The sequence below is a fragment of the Pyxicephalus adspersus genome, chromosome 4, assembly GCF_032062135.1.
Source record: "Pyxicephalus adspersus chromosome 4, UCB_Pads_2.0, whole genome shotgun sequence".
NCBI lineage: Eukaryota > Metazoa > Chordata > Amphibia > Anura > Pyxicephalidae > Pyxicephalus > Pyxicephalus adspersus.
This window is the reverse complement of record NC_092861.1, coordinates 102,603,489-102,620,455: the sequence shown is the minus strand read 5'-3', so window position 1 is coordinate 102,620,455 and position 16,967 is coordinate 102,603,489. Positions and strand designations below refer to the sequence as shown.

General features: G+C 37.6%; 1 protein-coding gene across 2 annotated transcripts in view; it reads left to right on the top strand.

Moving 5' to 3' along the window:
• SFT2D1 (SFT2 domain containing 1) overlaps nt 1–7,065 on the top strand; it is a 144,780-nt gene extending 137,715 nt beyond the window's left edge. For both annotated transcript variants that reach the window (XM_072409200.1, XM_072409199.1), the window contains 2 exons: nt 1,895–1,924; nt 6,805–7,065. In XM_072409200.1, coding sequence (XP_072265301.1) covers nt 1,895–1,924; nt 6,805–6,844 — 70 coding nt within the window. In that variant the 3' untranslated portion in view covers nt 6,845–7,065. The remainder of the gene's footprint in view (nt 1–1,894; nt 1,925–6,804) is intronic.
• The last annotated feature ends 9,902 nt before the right edge of the window (nt 7,066–16,967 follow it).

Genomic DNA, 16,967 nt, shown 5'->3' with positions numbered 1-16,967 from the left:
GTGGGCACAAATCATTGGTAGTATGTTAGGTTTGATGGACTGGGGGGTCATTGACTTTGTCAGTAAGGGAGCTTATTTCTGATTCTATAGTTGCTATTTGTTTTCGGGTTTGTAACAGATCATCTTCATTAATGGAGATTCTCGTTTCTGCGGCAGTAAGTCTGACCTAGTGTGTTTTGAGCTCTTGGCGTAAGGATTTAATCCCCTTTCCTATTGCTATGTCAATCACCTCTTGAATAGTGGGCTTAAGAAGCACCGCTACTGCCTCTGCTAGTTTTGCATGTTCTGTTCTTCCCAAATGCTATATCATATATATTTTAATCACTACTCTGTGGATGTGGTCTTTAACCTCCCCAGCAGTAACCCCAAGTGTGACTCGGTGAAAAAAAACAAGCTGAAAGCCGTAACCCTGAGTCACACTCAGAGTAGTTAAAAAATAAAGGCTTACCTTTATTAAGGCGTAAAACATTTTCAGCATACATCAGTTATTATGAGTCTGGCCTTAAAAAAGCAGCCATCACACTCTGTTGTATAGGCTTCTGCTCTTTGTTGGTGCGGTGATTCCTGACGCTCCATCATTTGCCATTGGCAAGCGTTAAGGTGGTGAATTTTTTTTCCGGACCCCCTACACATCCAAAATAGGACACACCAGCCACACCACCAAAAAAACTATATTGTATGCAGAGTCAGAGGTGCAGAAAAACAAATCCAGAAACAATACATATAAAACAAATAATAACAAATCAACATAACATAATAACAACAAAGTGTTATATAAACAATAGTTACCAATTTCATGTTTCTTTCTTCTTTGTCTAGTGCACCTCACTGTGCCCCCTCTCAATGGGTTAAAAGTCTCTACTTATGTTTTAGAACACTGCCTTTTATCCTAGTATTAAAACCCCCTCTTAGGCTATGTGTCACAACCTTATCAGCAAAATCAGAGCAACTTCTTTTAATGAACCTTTCTGGCATAGTATTCTTTGGTTAGTTAATAAATGATGGCCACACCAAAATTCTTTCTCATGGGTTAAATGAAAATTGAGAATCTCACTTGTCAAATGTGGCACCAAACTAGAAAAGTGATTGATGGGGCTGATACTCAATAAATTAGGTTTCTGATAAGCACATTAGCAGTAATGGAGAGAGCCTGACCTTTTGGCAGAAAATTTGTTTAGATGCAAATATTTACTAACAAAGACTATATGCCCTGTAACTTGCAACCGTACATATTTTATGTAATGTTTTTTCCATAACCCATAATCCTAATAATCGGATATTCATGGCATGCAGATATTACTAAGGACAGGCAGATAATCCTAACAATAAGCCAATAAGTGGCACGTGGATGACAGGTAGGATATCCATTGATGGAGGGTAGCCAGAGTGGAGGAGAGCATACTGGGTCAATGGTGCCAGGATGAAAGAGGCAGCCTAAATTTAGGGGGCACATCCAGAATGGGGAGAACTAGGATGGAGGTGGTCAGTCAGGATTTACAGGGTTAGCCAAGATAGAGAAGGGGTTACATCCAGGGTGAAGCAGTCTCCATAATGTCACGGCATGGGAAGTATTATTAAGGCTAGTTGGCAGAAAAACTGCTTTCAGTGCCTTGCATTTTCTGGCAGTCCTCTTTGAAAATAAGGTAAGTTAATCTCAACAGCCGAGCTATGCAAGATAAGTGTGTGGTGAGGAAGGTAGAATACTTTAGGATGCAGCCAATAGTTTTTGATTAAATCGACACAAAAAGTTATTTTTTTTTTTGAGCCACATAGGTTTTTTTTTGTCCTAACTTACTGCTCATGATTAAATCGACACAAAAAGTTATTTATAAATATACATTTTACTTTTTTCATTTGTATGCCAACTTTAAGCATTTTGTTGTATTTATTGCAGGTACAGCATCTCCTACATCCCATTTGCAAGGTAAGGTAATACAGTCCTTACATTTTGGTATATATAAACATCCCCAAAAATGTAATATATTTTAGTTTATTAGTCATTTAATGTGGTGATTGTATTCGTTTTCAGTTTTCAAGCTAGGAACATTAAATTTTGTGTTCTTGTCACTTCCAATCCGAACAGGTATTTTTTTGGATGTCTTAATATGTCCTTGATGTTATAGCAAAGTGATGTAATGTAGCAAAAAGTGATGTCATTTTGTTCTTTGTAATCATCTCAAAGTGAATAATTGGGTAGAGAGTTGTTTATAAGGATAAATTTATACAGGGTTATTATATATGAACTTAGTTCAGCTAATCTCTGCTCATAGCTGAGCTCTTCTATTCCTTTTATTAGTTTAGTTGCCCTTCTCTGCATACTCTCCAAATCCACAATATCCTTTTTGTGAACTGGTGCCCACAACTGGATTTCATATTCCAGATGAGGTCTTACTAATGCTTTGTACAGGGGCAGGATTATATCTCTATCTCTGCAGCCTATTCCTCCTTTAATACAAGAAAGTACTTTGCTAGCTTTAAATATTGCAACTTAGCATTGCATGCTATTAGGTATATGATCTACCAAAACCCCCAGATCATTTCCTATTACAGTGGTCACCAACCTTTTGAACTTCACAAACCACTAAATTTATGGACTCCAGACTGTGCTTGAATGGCGAGTGATGTCATGATGCCAGAACCCGCCCACTCTCCCATCGCAGGCTCAGAGACCCAACCCAACGGCTTGAGCCTACGATGGGCAGTTTGTGTCTATGCGGGGGACATGGCTCTGGCCGGTGCGCACCCCCAAAGAGGTTCTTCTCCTGACCCCGCTGGGGGGTGCACTGGCCAGAGCCACGGACCACCAAAATTGTCTGCTGCCTAGACAGTATGAAGTATGCATGTTGTTAGCTCTGAAGTGCATACCTTTACCTTTATGCTTTTTACATATTTTTGGGGGAGTTTGCCTTATTTTCTTTTGCAATATGTCTTTCATTTTGAATTTTTTCACAGTTGATTTTCCTTTTACATCTTTTTATGTTTTTTTTAATTTTCAAATGATGATTTTTGGAATCCCCCTTTCTTACTCTTTATCGACTTTTTAACACTATTTTTGAGCCACATAGGTCTTATTTTTTGTTGCAACTTACTGCTCATGGGAAATGTGCAGTGTTTTTGTGTAGAATAGACTTGAAACATTTCCCATTTCTGTTCCTTGAGGTCAATATTTTCTCTCAGTCCAAGGGTAATAGGTTTTAATTTTAGCCTCTTAAACTTATGTGGCTCACAGCTGATGTTAAAGCCATATTGAACAAGAAAAGGGCATTCCAAAAGTATAAAAATGAAGGATCATCTTCATTGTTTGAAAACTATAAAGAATATAACAAAAGATGTAAAAGGAGATAAAATGTGCAAAACTTCAAAATGAAAGACAGATTGCAAAGGAAATTAAGGCAAACCCCAAAAATTTGTTTAAAAATATTAACCTCCCTAGCGGTTCATTTCTGTCCGGTTTTATATGTGTAAAAGCAGTACATTGTTTTTCATGAAAATTTTATTTATTTACTGTATAATATAATAGTATGAGTATAACAAAGTTTGAAACACGAAATCATGTAAAAATAACTTGACTTTTTAAATAAATATTTTTTTTAATTCAAAAATTAAATAATATACTCATACTAATATAATATACTGGAAAATAAATGTTAATGAAATACAATGTACTGCTTTTACACAAATAAATCCTATGTATTGCATTTAATACAGTTATTGTGTATGGAAGGCAATACAAGTGGATTTTGAATTTCCCGCCCCGCCAGCAACGTACACACGGACCGACGTCACCAGGAACTCCCCCGGCCACTGGTGTGCAGAAGACGCTAGGGGAAGAAGGAAAAAGACGGGGATCGTAGAAAAGGATGACGCAGAACGCCGGGGGATCAGATAAGGCTGTATTTACTAACCTTCCCATACGTTTACCTACCCCGAGTGTGACTTGGGGGTTAACGCTTTTAGCAACTTTTTTTCACTGGGGTTACCGCTAGGAAGGTTAATAGCAAAAAGATCAGATCTGAGCATGTAGACCCCTTAAAAGATGCAGGTAAACGATGGATTACATCCACGTAGTCTCAAAGAGCTGAGCTTGGTTATTTCAAAACCATTATTTCCAATTTTTAGAGACTTTTTAGTCACTGGCATGGTATGGATGGATTGGCGTAAGGCCTAAGTGGTTCCTTTCTTTAAAAAGGGAGCAAAGTTATTAACAGGTAACTACAGACCAGTTTAACGAGCATAGTTGGAAAGGTTCTAGAGTGTGTTTGATAAAGAGCCACATAGAGAAGTTTCTGCTAGAAAATAATATTATAAGTGATGGTCAGCATGGCTTCAAGAAAGACCGAAGTTGTCAAACAAATTTACTGTCTTTTCATGGGGAAGTAAGTAAACTGGTAGACATTAGAGTAGCAGTTGATATAGCGTACTTGGACTTTGCTAAAGCATTTGACACCATACCCCACAGAAGGTTAATATGCAAGTTAGGGTCAATAGGTTTTGAAAAGTCAATCTTTAAATGGATAGAGAACTAACTGGCTTAAAGACCGCATCCAGAGAGTTGTAATTAATGATTCATACTTTGATTGGTCTATTATTAGTATAAGGTTATTAGTGGTGTACCCCGGGGTTCAGTGTTGGGACCTTTCCTGTTTAACATCTTTATAAATGATATAGAGTTTGGGATTAAAAGTACCATTTCTGTGTTTGCAGATGATACCAAACTATGTAATGGAATTAGGTCCATACAGGATGTCTATAATCTAAAAGCAGACTTGAATGTACTGTTTGATTGGGCAGCCAAGTGGCAAATGACATTTAATATAGATAAATGTAAAGGTATGCACTTGGGGGCTAACAACATGCATGCTTCATACTGTTCAGGGGTAATATATTTGGGGGAGTCAGAAATGGAAAAGGATCTGGGGGTTATGGTAGATCATAGACATACTATGCAATACTAGACATGCAATGCCAAGCTGCAATATCTAAAGCTAGTAATGTAAAGATAACAGAGACTATTGATCCAGGGAACATTGCTTCATGGAATCTGGAAAGAAATTTTTTTCCCCTGTTGAAGCAAATTGTACCAGGGGTTTTTTTTTTTGCTTTCCTCTGGACCATATCGTGTTTTATATCTGGGATATGTTTATTTCTGTAGTGGTTGAACTTGTTGGACTTTCAACAAGTTGTCTGTCTTTTTTCAACCTAACTACTATGTAACTTTTTGTAACTATGAGCATAATTTTGGTAATCTTACGAAACCACAGTCCAATGGATGGTGGCGCTTAGCCTCCAACGTAAGGGTACACATGCTCTAGTTGCATTAACCATATGTTTAATCACCGATTTTCGGTAGGCTTACTGAGATGGAGAAGGAAGAACGCAAGATCATCTGGTATCGGTAGATCCATAAAACTTTGCATATTTTCCCTTACCTTGTCCCAGAAGGGTCTAATCTTAGGGCATGACAAAAATATGTGTCATTGTGAGCCCCTATCGGTGTCGCCCCTCCAGCATTTATCCAGGATATTCGGGGTGAGGGTGTTGGTGAGAACTTTGGTGTGAAAATTTGCTTGGCACTGAGCCCTAATGTTGGGCTTATGGTGGGATGCTTTTTCAAATGTTTTAAATGTTGTGCAGTTAGGTTGGGGATCCAGGGAAAAGATGACGGTGATATGTTACTGTATGTCCCAGCCCCACCCAGTGTCGGCACCAGTCTATCACTCCCGTGAGATGGGCTTCTGTATAATATAGGGAAAAATTTGGTATCCCCAGTCCACCCTGGAGTTTGGGTAGGAAAAGTAGTCTCTGTTTTTTTTGGTTGCTTCTACCACCCCCTCCCCCCCAAAGGTAAATAGGGAGCGTGTGCTTTTGAAAAATTCGTTTGAGATGGTGACGGGAAGGGGCTTGAACAGGTACAGCAGTCTTGGGAGCATGTTCATTTTTATAGCACTAATGAGGCCAAATAAGGAAAATAGGCCCTTGTTCCATCTCTGGATATCTGCCCGTATTCGGGAGAGGAGAGGGGGAAAGATCAGTTCAAATATCTGAGATAGAGATCTCAGAGTATGTGTCCCCAGGTATTTAAGTGCTACATTAGACCATCAGAATGAGTTAGATTGGGGGATCTGGGTCACCAATTGTGGTTGGAACGAGATGTTCAGATTTTTAATAGTTACTTTTGAAATTAGAAAGATTGCCATATTCCCGCAGCTCTTCCATGAGATTGGGGAGCAAATTAGTTGGGTTCGACACTAAAAACATTAAGTCGTCTGCAAATGCCACCATCTTTTGTTGAGTATCTCCCATTCTAAGTACCAATGTCCTTGTTGTGTCTAATAGTGCACAGAGGTTGTTAAGGGTCATAATAAAGGTGAGGGGTGAGAGCTGGCAGCCCCCCTGCCTTGTGCCTTTTTGGATAGAAAAGGGTGGGGAGTTGTACCCATTAACCCTTACCCTAGCGAATGGTTATTGTGGTAAATCACATTTACCCAGAAAAGCATTTTTTCCCCCGGGCCAATGTGCTTCCTCTGCATCCATAGAGAACATCACAGGGAAATTGTGTAGCGTGGCTTTATGCACCCAGTTGATTACTCTGTGTTATCTCTGGCCTCCCTAGAGGAGATCTCTTTTGAGTTTTGACACCCCTGACCTATATGGTCAAATAAAGTCTACCTTAGGATATAAGAAAATAAACAGATAAGAAAAGATTCCTGTTTCCTTGAAGATTTTATTTAAAGAATATTTACAGTAGTGTTTAACAATATTGCCTTAACCTAATGTTTTCTCCTCTCTTTTTTTCTCTCCAAGGGATGCTATTATTAAATGCTTTTCAAGCTGTTTGAACTGAATTATAAACACAAGATTTTGACTGCAAAAACTGCGATGAATGAGTCTCACACCACTTTTTATACATAAGAACAAATATATGGATCTAGAAAAAGGTTTTTGGTTTTTTTCAATGGAAAGATTGCAAATTTTTGCTATATTTCAGTCAATAATCTACTGTTTTACTTTAAAAATGTATATTATTTTCTTTTAAATAAAGTTTTAAGTCTTTTAATACTAAAAGTTACACCTACTGTTGACGAATGTCCTAGCATGTGTATAAAGATCTTTGTGCAACCCTCTGTGTAAGAAAATGTTAAATAATAAAATAAACAACACAAAAAAGTTTGCATAGTGACCATGCAAAAAATGAGTGCTTGGTAGCACTCATAAAGTATGTAATCATCTCAGAGGAGATGGTTGAACTGCATTTGTCTTTGGTCTGACCAGCTGTTTGTAACACTTTTAATGAAGACACGTCACCGTCTATTGGTGGCCAACAATATTGCATAAAGGACCATTTAGGAGCAAATGACCTGTTATAACCAACTTTTGTTACAAAGTAGCAGATATTTTAACCTGTATAAAGGAGTGGGGATATACAGGCTGAGCCTAAACTGGTTTTAATTTTTACTCCTTAAAATATATTTTGTTTAAATGGCACATTTTGCTTGCATTTCTACTGATTACAGTTTTAAATACCAGCATTGAGGGTCTTATTCTGTACTTTTGTACTGGTAGTGTGTTTATTCCAAAGATAAAAAAAAAACAGGTATTGGAAATTTTTCAAGTCTCCCCAGTGAGCCAACAAACTCATGTTTTCCAGGTTCATTATTTGTGCTGTTTTTTTCTCTTACAACTCTTTATTTTCTGCAGTTAACATTGTCTGTGTGCCAACAGGTGCTAACCTTGTCTGTGTGCCAGCTAGCTCTAGACTCTATTGTTAATATCCTGGGAATTCCATGCTAAATTGATTAGCAAGAACTGTGGCAATATTCACTCTGTCCCCAAACTCTGACCACTGTTGCTTTGTGAGCAGCTGAAGTGAGCCGAGCACTGGTAAAAGGATGGGCCGAGAACTGGTAAAGGGATAAGTGGAGCCCAGTTAAAGGGATGGGGAAAACATCTAGTGCTGTGTGTACTGGTTATAGCTTAACCACTATTTTTTTTTTTCCCCGGCCTAAGTTTTTTATGGCGCTCAGAGATGGATTCAGAACATATTCTGTTATCAGTAGCATGTTTTTCTAAGCCCTCTTTGCCAGCCCCGACACCTCTTTATGTTCTAACATCTGAGGTATTTTTATCTATTATGCTTTCCAAAGGAGAGTGACACAAACAGAATTTCTCAACAGAGATTAGGACCAAAGAAAATGATTTCTCATTGTAAAGATGTTTCAGGACATATTTTCCCAATAGGTGGTCCAAAAATGGAATTGTTCAAAAACAAGGTGGACCTATGTTTTCCATATTGGACTATAAAAAGCATTGGTCATTCTGTGGAATTGGTATGCCCAGACCTTCTCTTCACAGATGCTGTTACTAAAGAGGATTCAAATTTGGAATTTGTCAGATTGCCTCAAGAGCTAGTTTTCAAACCTGATTCCCATTATCTCCTTTGTGATTTGGCTATTGAAAGACCAGGGCAATTTGTGTTTGCGGGAAGCTTTACATGATTTAAGCAGATAGCTGAAAGACAGCTCAGCGGATGACACAGCAGGGGACACAGCAGCAAGACTCCAGGAACTCCCTGGGAATTCTAATAACAGAGGGAACATGGGTACAGGCACAAACAAATGGTGCAGTCTCCCCTGGGCAGAGGGTAAAAGGCCATGATATGGCTCAAGCTCGCAGGTATGATGTGCTAAGAATGGAGGAGTGTGCAATGATCCCCAGGTTGGAGACTTTTCATCTTTAAATGGGGCTGCTGTTAATGGTGATTGTGATATTTAAAATAGAGACATAGCATCTTCATTAGTTGGTGATTCAGTGAAAGGGTGGGAGTTTGAGTGAAACATTTCCTTCTCAAGTATATTTTTAAAGCTTTATGCTTGAAGCAAATAGAGGGTTCATTAGCTACAGCTATCTCTGACCTTAAACAGGACATTTGTACCCGTTTTGAACACAATGAGAAGGGAGTGGAGGAGATAAGAATTTAGATGAACCACAATTCTACTAAGTCAAATGGCTATGTGCATTTGTTATAACACATTCTGTACCAACAAGATGATTTAAAAAATAGAAGTTGGCATAAAAATGCTTTTTGCAAAGGTAAAGCAATGTCACTTCCATTAAATCGGCTACAGTGGCTCAAAATTGATATGATTGAGAAACAGACAAAATTAAGATTAAAATTAAGATTACATCCACGTGTCCTAAAAGAGCTGAGCTCAGTAATTTCAAAGCCATTGTTTACAAGTTTTAGAGATTCTTTAGTCAGTGGCTTGGTACCATTGGATTGGTGTAAGGCCAATGTGGTTCCCATCTTCGAAATAGGAGCAAAGTCATTACCAAGTAACTTCAACTATGAACGTTACACTTACTGGTCTGTAAAGGTTCTAGAGAGTTTGATAAGGAACCGCATAGAGGTGTTCCTGCTAAAAATATTATATTAAGTGATAGCATGGATTCAAGAAAGACAGAGGTTGTCAAACAAACTTACTTTCTTTTTATGAGGATGTAAGTAAACGGGTAGACAGTGGAGTAGAAGTTGATGTACTTGGTGGTACTTAGTAGTGTACTTGGAGTTTGCAAAATCATTTGACACAGTCCCCCACAGACGGGTTTTATGCAAGTTAGAGTCAATAGGCTTAGAAAAGCCAATCTGTAAAAGGATAGAGAACTGGCTTAAAGACTGCAGCCAGAACGTCGTGAAAAATGATTCATACTCTGAATGGTCAAAGGTTATTAATAGTGTACCCCAGGGTTCAGTGTTGGGACCTTTACTGTTTAACATCTTTATAAATGATATAGAGTTTGGGATTAAAAGTACCATTTCTGTATCTACAGATTGTTATTTATGTATATTTATCTGCATAAATATGGAAATTATATCCTCCAGCAATACATATAGATATTCAATAAAGAAGGTTCATGCACAAATAATAGCTACTCACTCAAACAGTTTAAATAAGAAAACAAGGTAAGACAAAGTACACAGCAATATTGTCAGATATTTAAAACAGAGGAACTTCAATCAATGTTACATATATATCACATGGACATAAAGGTATTAGTAGTAACCCCTGTATTAATCTAGTAACTACTTAGTACACAATACATTAAATCAATATAACAATAATAACATAGACATATACTGAACAATATAAGAATGCAATTCAGGAATGTGTTATAGCTACCTGTGAAGATATTGATGGGTACCCCAGGATCCTGATTCCCTAAGAAGTCCCATCATTCCCTTTTCTCCTCTTTGTCATATTCCAGCTCCCCTTTTATATAGTTAAGTCCCATTAGGTAACATTGGGACTTTTGGATTGGTTAGTGGGTGTGTTCTGTGCAATGACTATCAGTTGGCACACCCCACTAGATTGGGATTGGTTAATGTAGTTTGATGGACCTCCCAACTAAATTTGATATAAAAATCTCCTGCTGGAATCTAAATTTAGGGGTCAACAAGAGGTCCAGCTGGGTTATCAACCCAACCCATCTGTTTGATTATGCATCCATCTTCTGCTGACTCTGGCTTGATGGATTAATTGGCCCTTGAAGGCCCTACTAGTGATCTGTTCTTTCATCTGTTTGTTTGTTTGTGGTTCCTTGGCAAACCCAAACCCTCTATCGGTATTTACTACCTCTTGTTATTCCTGTGAAGTCCTTGAATTAGAGACCCCCTAGGCGGGCCAGAGGCCAGTACAAAGATACAACAGGTTTTCATGTTTACACACAACATTCCTGCACCTATACACATACATTATATATACCTTTATATCTATCCACATATATCTATAAATATCTATAAACAATCTTTAGGTACAACAGCCCCCGGCTTGTGGCTATCGAAGCATTAGCCACACGAGAACCATGATTGTTTATGACTGGATTCCCTTCATTCTTCTCAGTTCTTCAATTTATAGCATATGCAATAAACCTTCTTTGAAAGTTAGAATGAAGTTTCTGATATGGTAAAAAGAGAAACTTAGGTGGTTCCCCGCAGTCTATTGTGCTTTCCTAAACAGTCCATAATTTTCATGATTGTGGTGGAAAAGTCCAATATTATAGATTTATAAGATTTATGCCCAAGCAAGCCATCAATCAAGTTCATCATAGGCATGGGCACTCTGTGCCTTCATTTGAAGTATTACTTGATTGCAGACACAGCTGTAGGTTGGTAGGCCTTGGAATCCGTCTGTCTCCTAAAGGATACTTAGGGCACATGCATTAACATAGGCACATGTCACCTCCAGAAGCCTTTGTCAGGCCTATTGGGCATTTCAAAAACTTATGTCAATAATACTTTTAGGATTATTGTTGTAAATGATAAAATATACTAAGACATAAGACCGAGACCTGTCACATTGATTATACTATATAATCTATATATCTATATTACCAGATACACTACCTGTAGCCATCACCACATCATCAGACTTACACACCTTTCATCAGTCTGGCAGTATGCCTGCCAATCCCTTTGCATGCCTTCTGCTGTGCATCCTCCCCATATGTGCTGTATCAGCAATACTGACAGTATACCGGAATATGTGTCTAGCTTGGCCGGATCCCGAGCTGGGGACTGACTATTACCGTGTGCTGCAGACCGCAATAGTGCACATAATACATGGCTTTGGCACTCAGGTACACTGACTCCTCTTGTTCCTCTGGGAGAGGTCACATTGATAGGCAATTGCAAGGAAGCAAAACAAGTTTATTCAGAATCAGACATGGAATCAAATCCAGAAAAGTGTGTTTCAGGAAGATGTCCTCAGTGGAGGCTCGCCTCAGGCAATGGTAGCCTAAGTACAATGGTACTGATTTATATCACTCACTATTCACTAAGGTCTCATCAGTCTAAGTATATCTGTACTCATAAACAGGTCTGATCCGTTTAACTCAAAATCTTTAACCCATATGGCATATAATAGAACTGTACTGGGAAGTTGCTCATAATCAATACTCAATCAACAATACTTAATCAATAAAGTGTAGATAAAGTGAAGAACTGAAACACCCATTATTACAAATTGGTCCAATTTTCCTATTGTGGGGTAACTCTGATTACAGGTATGAGTAATGTAAGGGAAATCTTCTTAGAAAATGAAAAAAAAATTATCAATATCAGGTGTGAATAAAGTGAGGGTACCTTCTCAGATTATGGGAAAGTATTAATATTATTACGTACACCTATCCTCCCCCCCCCCTTGAGTAACTTCCAGTAAACACACCTCCCCCTTTGACTAAAACCCAAACAAAGGAATATGGTTCAGATATAAAATAAAGAAAATAGAACTGTGTGCTTTTGTCAGAGACATTCTGACAACAATAGGGGAACATTTCCAAAACTTTATCACACAGGGAAAAATAAAGGTAATACAGATTTAATACTTCCTTAACTTCCTTTCTAAACCCATTTAACTTTTATTGTCAAGGAGCATTGAATCTATATTTTTAACCAAAAATTAAATGTCTGCCTTTTAAAAACGAACAACAAAAAGTCGTGGGAAAGAATGACCTTCCCTTTAAATGGTCCTTTCCTAAAGGCAGTTTTTCTAAAAGACTAGTGATTTGTATGTTAATGAATCACTTAACAATGTGCAAATCAGACCCAAAAGGGGAAAATAAGAAAACAAAAGAATACAGCTACCAAATAAATTTTTGAATTGTGTTCCAACCTGACTGCAATTATACAATTGGAGGCTTCTCCTTAAAACAAACCAAAATTAAAATGAAATAAAATATTAATATTAAAAAAAATGTATTTGGTAATAATAAACAGTATTTATATAATACCAAAATATTATACAGAGCTGTGCATTAAGTAGCACTGTACATAAAATAGAGCAAAGCCAAGTGCTGTGTGTTTTATGGTCCTCTAGTTTTACCTGTCCAGGTCATACCGAGATTCCATCGTTGATCGGTATTTTTCCTAAAATACAAAACTTCCAAGTTCATTAATAACATTGAACTCTGTGTGGTAGGTTCCCAACAGCTTGGTCACTTATTCCTGACCCTCTAAAATTCATAGTTTTCCCGTACTCTCTTTTAAAAGTTCTGAACTCTTCTAGGAAACTATTTAGTTGAGTTTTCATTTGGTCATTCTCAGCCTGTAAAGAATTGTTTTGTGCCTTTGAATTTTTGAGAGAGACCCCTGGCTTGTGCTTATGAGGATGGGTCCCCCAACGTGGTGAATACACCTCTGTATCACGTCTGTATGTTTTATATAGATGTTGGTTTATCCTCTTTTCAGTACCAAGGGACAAACAAAATCTGGCAATATGGCCGAATAGTCCACAAGCATAGCATCTTATCTTGTGAAAGGCGTTAACATATTTACATACCCCGACACAGGTTTAGGCTGAGGACCTGGAATTTTCAGGACCTTTGATGACTGCTTACAATACAAAGGACCTTACCTACAAAGACTGAATGAGGACCCTGTCCTACTATACAAACAAGTCACACCAGTTTCATTTGCATGTGGGGGTTGTACAACTCTCTCCTTGCCTGAAGACATAGAAGGACCTTCTATTTTATTAACAAACTGATCCTTCTCCAGAGGCAATGTTTTGTTCTCTCTTTCCATTTGCTGGGTACTCTTGGCAATGGCAGCAGCCTTACTGATGGACATGTCATCTGCACAAGCTGGTGCAGTGTTTTTACCTTGGTCCAAATGATTAGAAATGGCAGCCCTTCCTTTCAGAATAGTAATGGTTTGTATCAGCCGTGCCTCTCTCTGCTTTTTTCATTTCTGCGATTTGCTCTTGAGCAACTTTATAGGCACTAGTATGGTAACCACACTCAGTCTCAGATTTCACCAATAACTGCTTGTATTTAATTAATTCACCTTGAGCAGATCTATAAATTTTACCTTGCTCTTCGTGAGAGGATCTGATCATCTAATTTAATGTGGAAGTGGTATTTAACTCATGAAGTAAATTTTGGTTGGCTGTTTCCATGTTTATTATTTTCTCTGTAGAACTTTGTACCAGGTCTTCTAATGTATCAATTGTGGCACTCATGGCTATGCAGGCTTCATACATACCTGCCATTGCTAGGCTTTTTAACTTTTTACAGGTTTTAGTTTGCTGGTCAAATAGTTCCTGCACATATGCCCATGGAGACTCTTTAAATTTCTCATTTGAGGCAAAGTTGATGCTTTTATGCTTAAGAGTGTATGCTGATACAAAACTTTCCAATGTGGACAATGCAGCCATCTCCCTCAACTTGTGCACTGAATTTACAAATAAGTGGTTGATGTTCCAATACTTTATAAGTTTACACTACTACAAGGGGAGGAAACAAAACAAGACAAAAAAAAAAACAATGCCTAGTAAAATGTATATTATATATATTCTTACAAGCTACCTAAAATCACCAGCTTGGGAAGTTTTATTAATACCTGTTCTTTATCACTCAGATAGACAATCAATTCTATTTCATCAGACACCTGGTACAGTAACAAAGGCCTGCTCACCCAATGAGTCCTTCTCACTAAATTAGTCTATGCACAGATCATACCCTAAAAGCAACAAGTCTCCCTAACACAGTGAGTGTATGGGGAGTAGCACTGATAAGTTTGTTAGTTACCAATGGAGGTGATATCTGTAATCACACTACCACACCACAGGGCTAAGGTACAATTATATTTCAAAGTCTCAACCCCAGATAACAATTAATCTTTAGTATTTGACAAAATGTATATACCAACCCAGAACAAAAAGGTAATAGCTGATAAAGTTGTGCAACTCTAGGCTCAAACTGCTAACACAAGTTTTTCAACAACACTAATGTTTACCTTTTGTGGAACAAAGACTTGATAGAACAAGGGGTTCTGCTCACACAGACAACAGTCTAATAAGAACAATGGTCAGCTTTACAGTAAATAGATAACAATGGAAATTGATATCACCGATCACACCTCCTGCTGGGAACAAAAAGGGCTATAGCTGCAAATATTCCTGCCTAAACAAAGTAATAAAACTTAACCACTGCTGATCATGAAACAAAGATCTTAAAACGCAATTGCTATCTGAACCATGCTCAAATTCTATCAATTTAGAATACTTTTGTCCAAAACAAGAGCCAAAATATCACTATATGTTCCAGACACCAATCAATATTTTTAATAACTGTATTCACCAACTTATGTAAAAATTAACATCCACTTATCTTGTTTCACTGAAAACAGCACACAATAGTTCACAGATTTACAATCCAACTTCTTATCCAACTGGCTTTGTAACAACAAACTTCAGTGAGGGGTTCTTAAACAACACCTTATTCCTACTAATAACTTCAATAGTTCCTACTGAGAATATATCCCAGTTAATGATCCCAAGTCTATCCTCCCCTGCTAATTTAAACCAGTTTATTAGAAGTACATCCAATACACTTTTATTTTGGGATTTCTATACATACATATGTAAAGTACTGCAAATACAGCAAATACTCAAGCATGCAATGACATATGGCCTCTTACCAATACTCCTGAAGCATACAATATCGAATACAATATCACTGTGGTCTCAACTTGTCTGAATGGCTGGCTCAGCCTGTATTCACTTAACTTTATTTTTGCATAAAAACAAAAAATAACAGCTGTTTGAATGAACCCACTAGTTTGTGTCCCGAGTCTATGGTCGCCACTGTTATTTATGTATATTTATCTGCATAAATATGGAAATTATATCCTCAATTAATACATATAGATATTACATAAAGAAGGTTCATGCACAAATAATAGCTAGTCACTCAGTTTAATTAAGAAAACAAGGTAAGACAAAGTGCACAGCAATATTGTCAGATATTTAAAACACAGGAACTTCAATCAATGTTACATATATATCACATGGACATAAAGTTATTAGTAGTAACCCCTGTAATAATCTAGTAACTACTTAGTACACAATACATTAAATTAATATAACAATAATAACATAGACATATACTGAACAATATAAGAATGCAATTCAGGAATGTGTTATAGCTACCTGTGAAGATGTTGATGGGTACCCCAGGATCCTGATTCCCTAAGAAGTCCGATCATTCCCTTTTCTCCTCTTTGTCATATTCCAGCTCCCCTTTTATATAGGTAAGTCCCATTAGGTAACATTGGGACTCTTGGATTGGTTAGTGGGTGTGTTCTGTACAATGACTATCAGTTGGCACACACCCCGCTAGATTGGGATTGGTAATGTAGTTTGATGGACCTCCCAACTAAATTTGATATAAAAATCTCCTGCTGGAATCTAAATTTAGGGGTCAACAAGAAGTCCAGCTGGGTTATCAACCCAACCCATCTGTTTGATTATGCATCCATCTTCTGCTGACTGTGGCTTGATGGAGTAATTGCCGCCTTGAAGGCCCTACTAGTGATCTGTTCTTTCATCTGTTTGTTTGTTTGTGGTTCCTTGGCAAACCCAAACCCTCTATCGGTATTTACTTCCTCTTGTTATTCCTGTGAAGTCCTTGAATTAGAGACCCCCTAGGCGGGCCAGAGGCCAGTACAAAGATACAACAGGTTTTCATGTTTACACACAACATTCCTGCACCTATACACATACATTATATATACCTTATATCTATCCACATATATCTATAAATATCTATAAACAATCTTGAGGTGCAACAAGATGACACCAAACTATGTAATTGAATTAAATCCATACAGGATGTTCATATTTTACAAGCAGACCTGGATGCACTGTTGGATTTGGCAACCAAATGGCAAATGACGTTTAACAGTGAGAAATGTAAAGTTATGCACTTGGGGGCTAACAACATGCATGCTTCATTTAAGGGAGGATGTGATCATCCTTTTTAAATGTATAAATGGTCCATAAAGAGAACTGATTTCCCACTTACTCACTTTGAGATTGTTACAAAAGACAAGAGGGCATTTTTTGCGTCTGGAGGCAAAGTAGTTTAAGCTCCGGATAAGGAAAGGATTCTTAACTGTAAGGTCTGTGAAC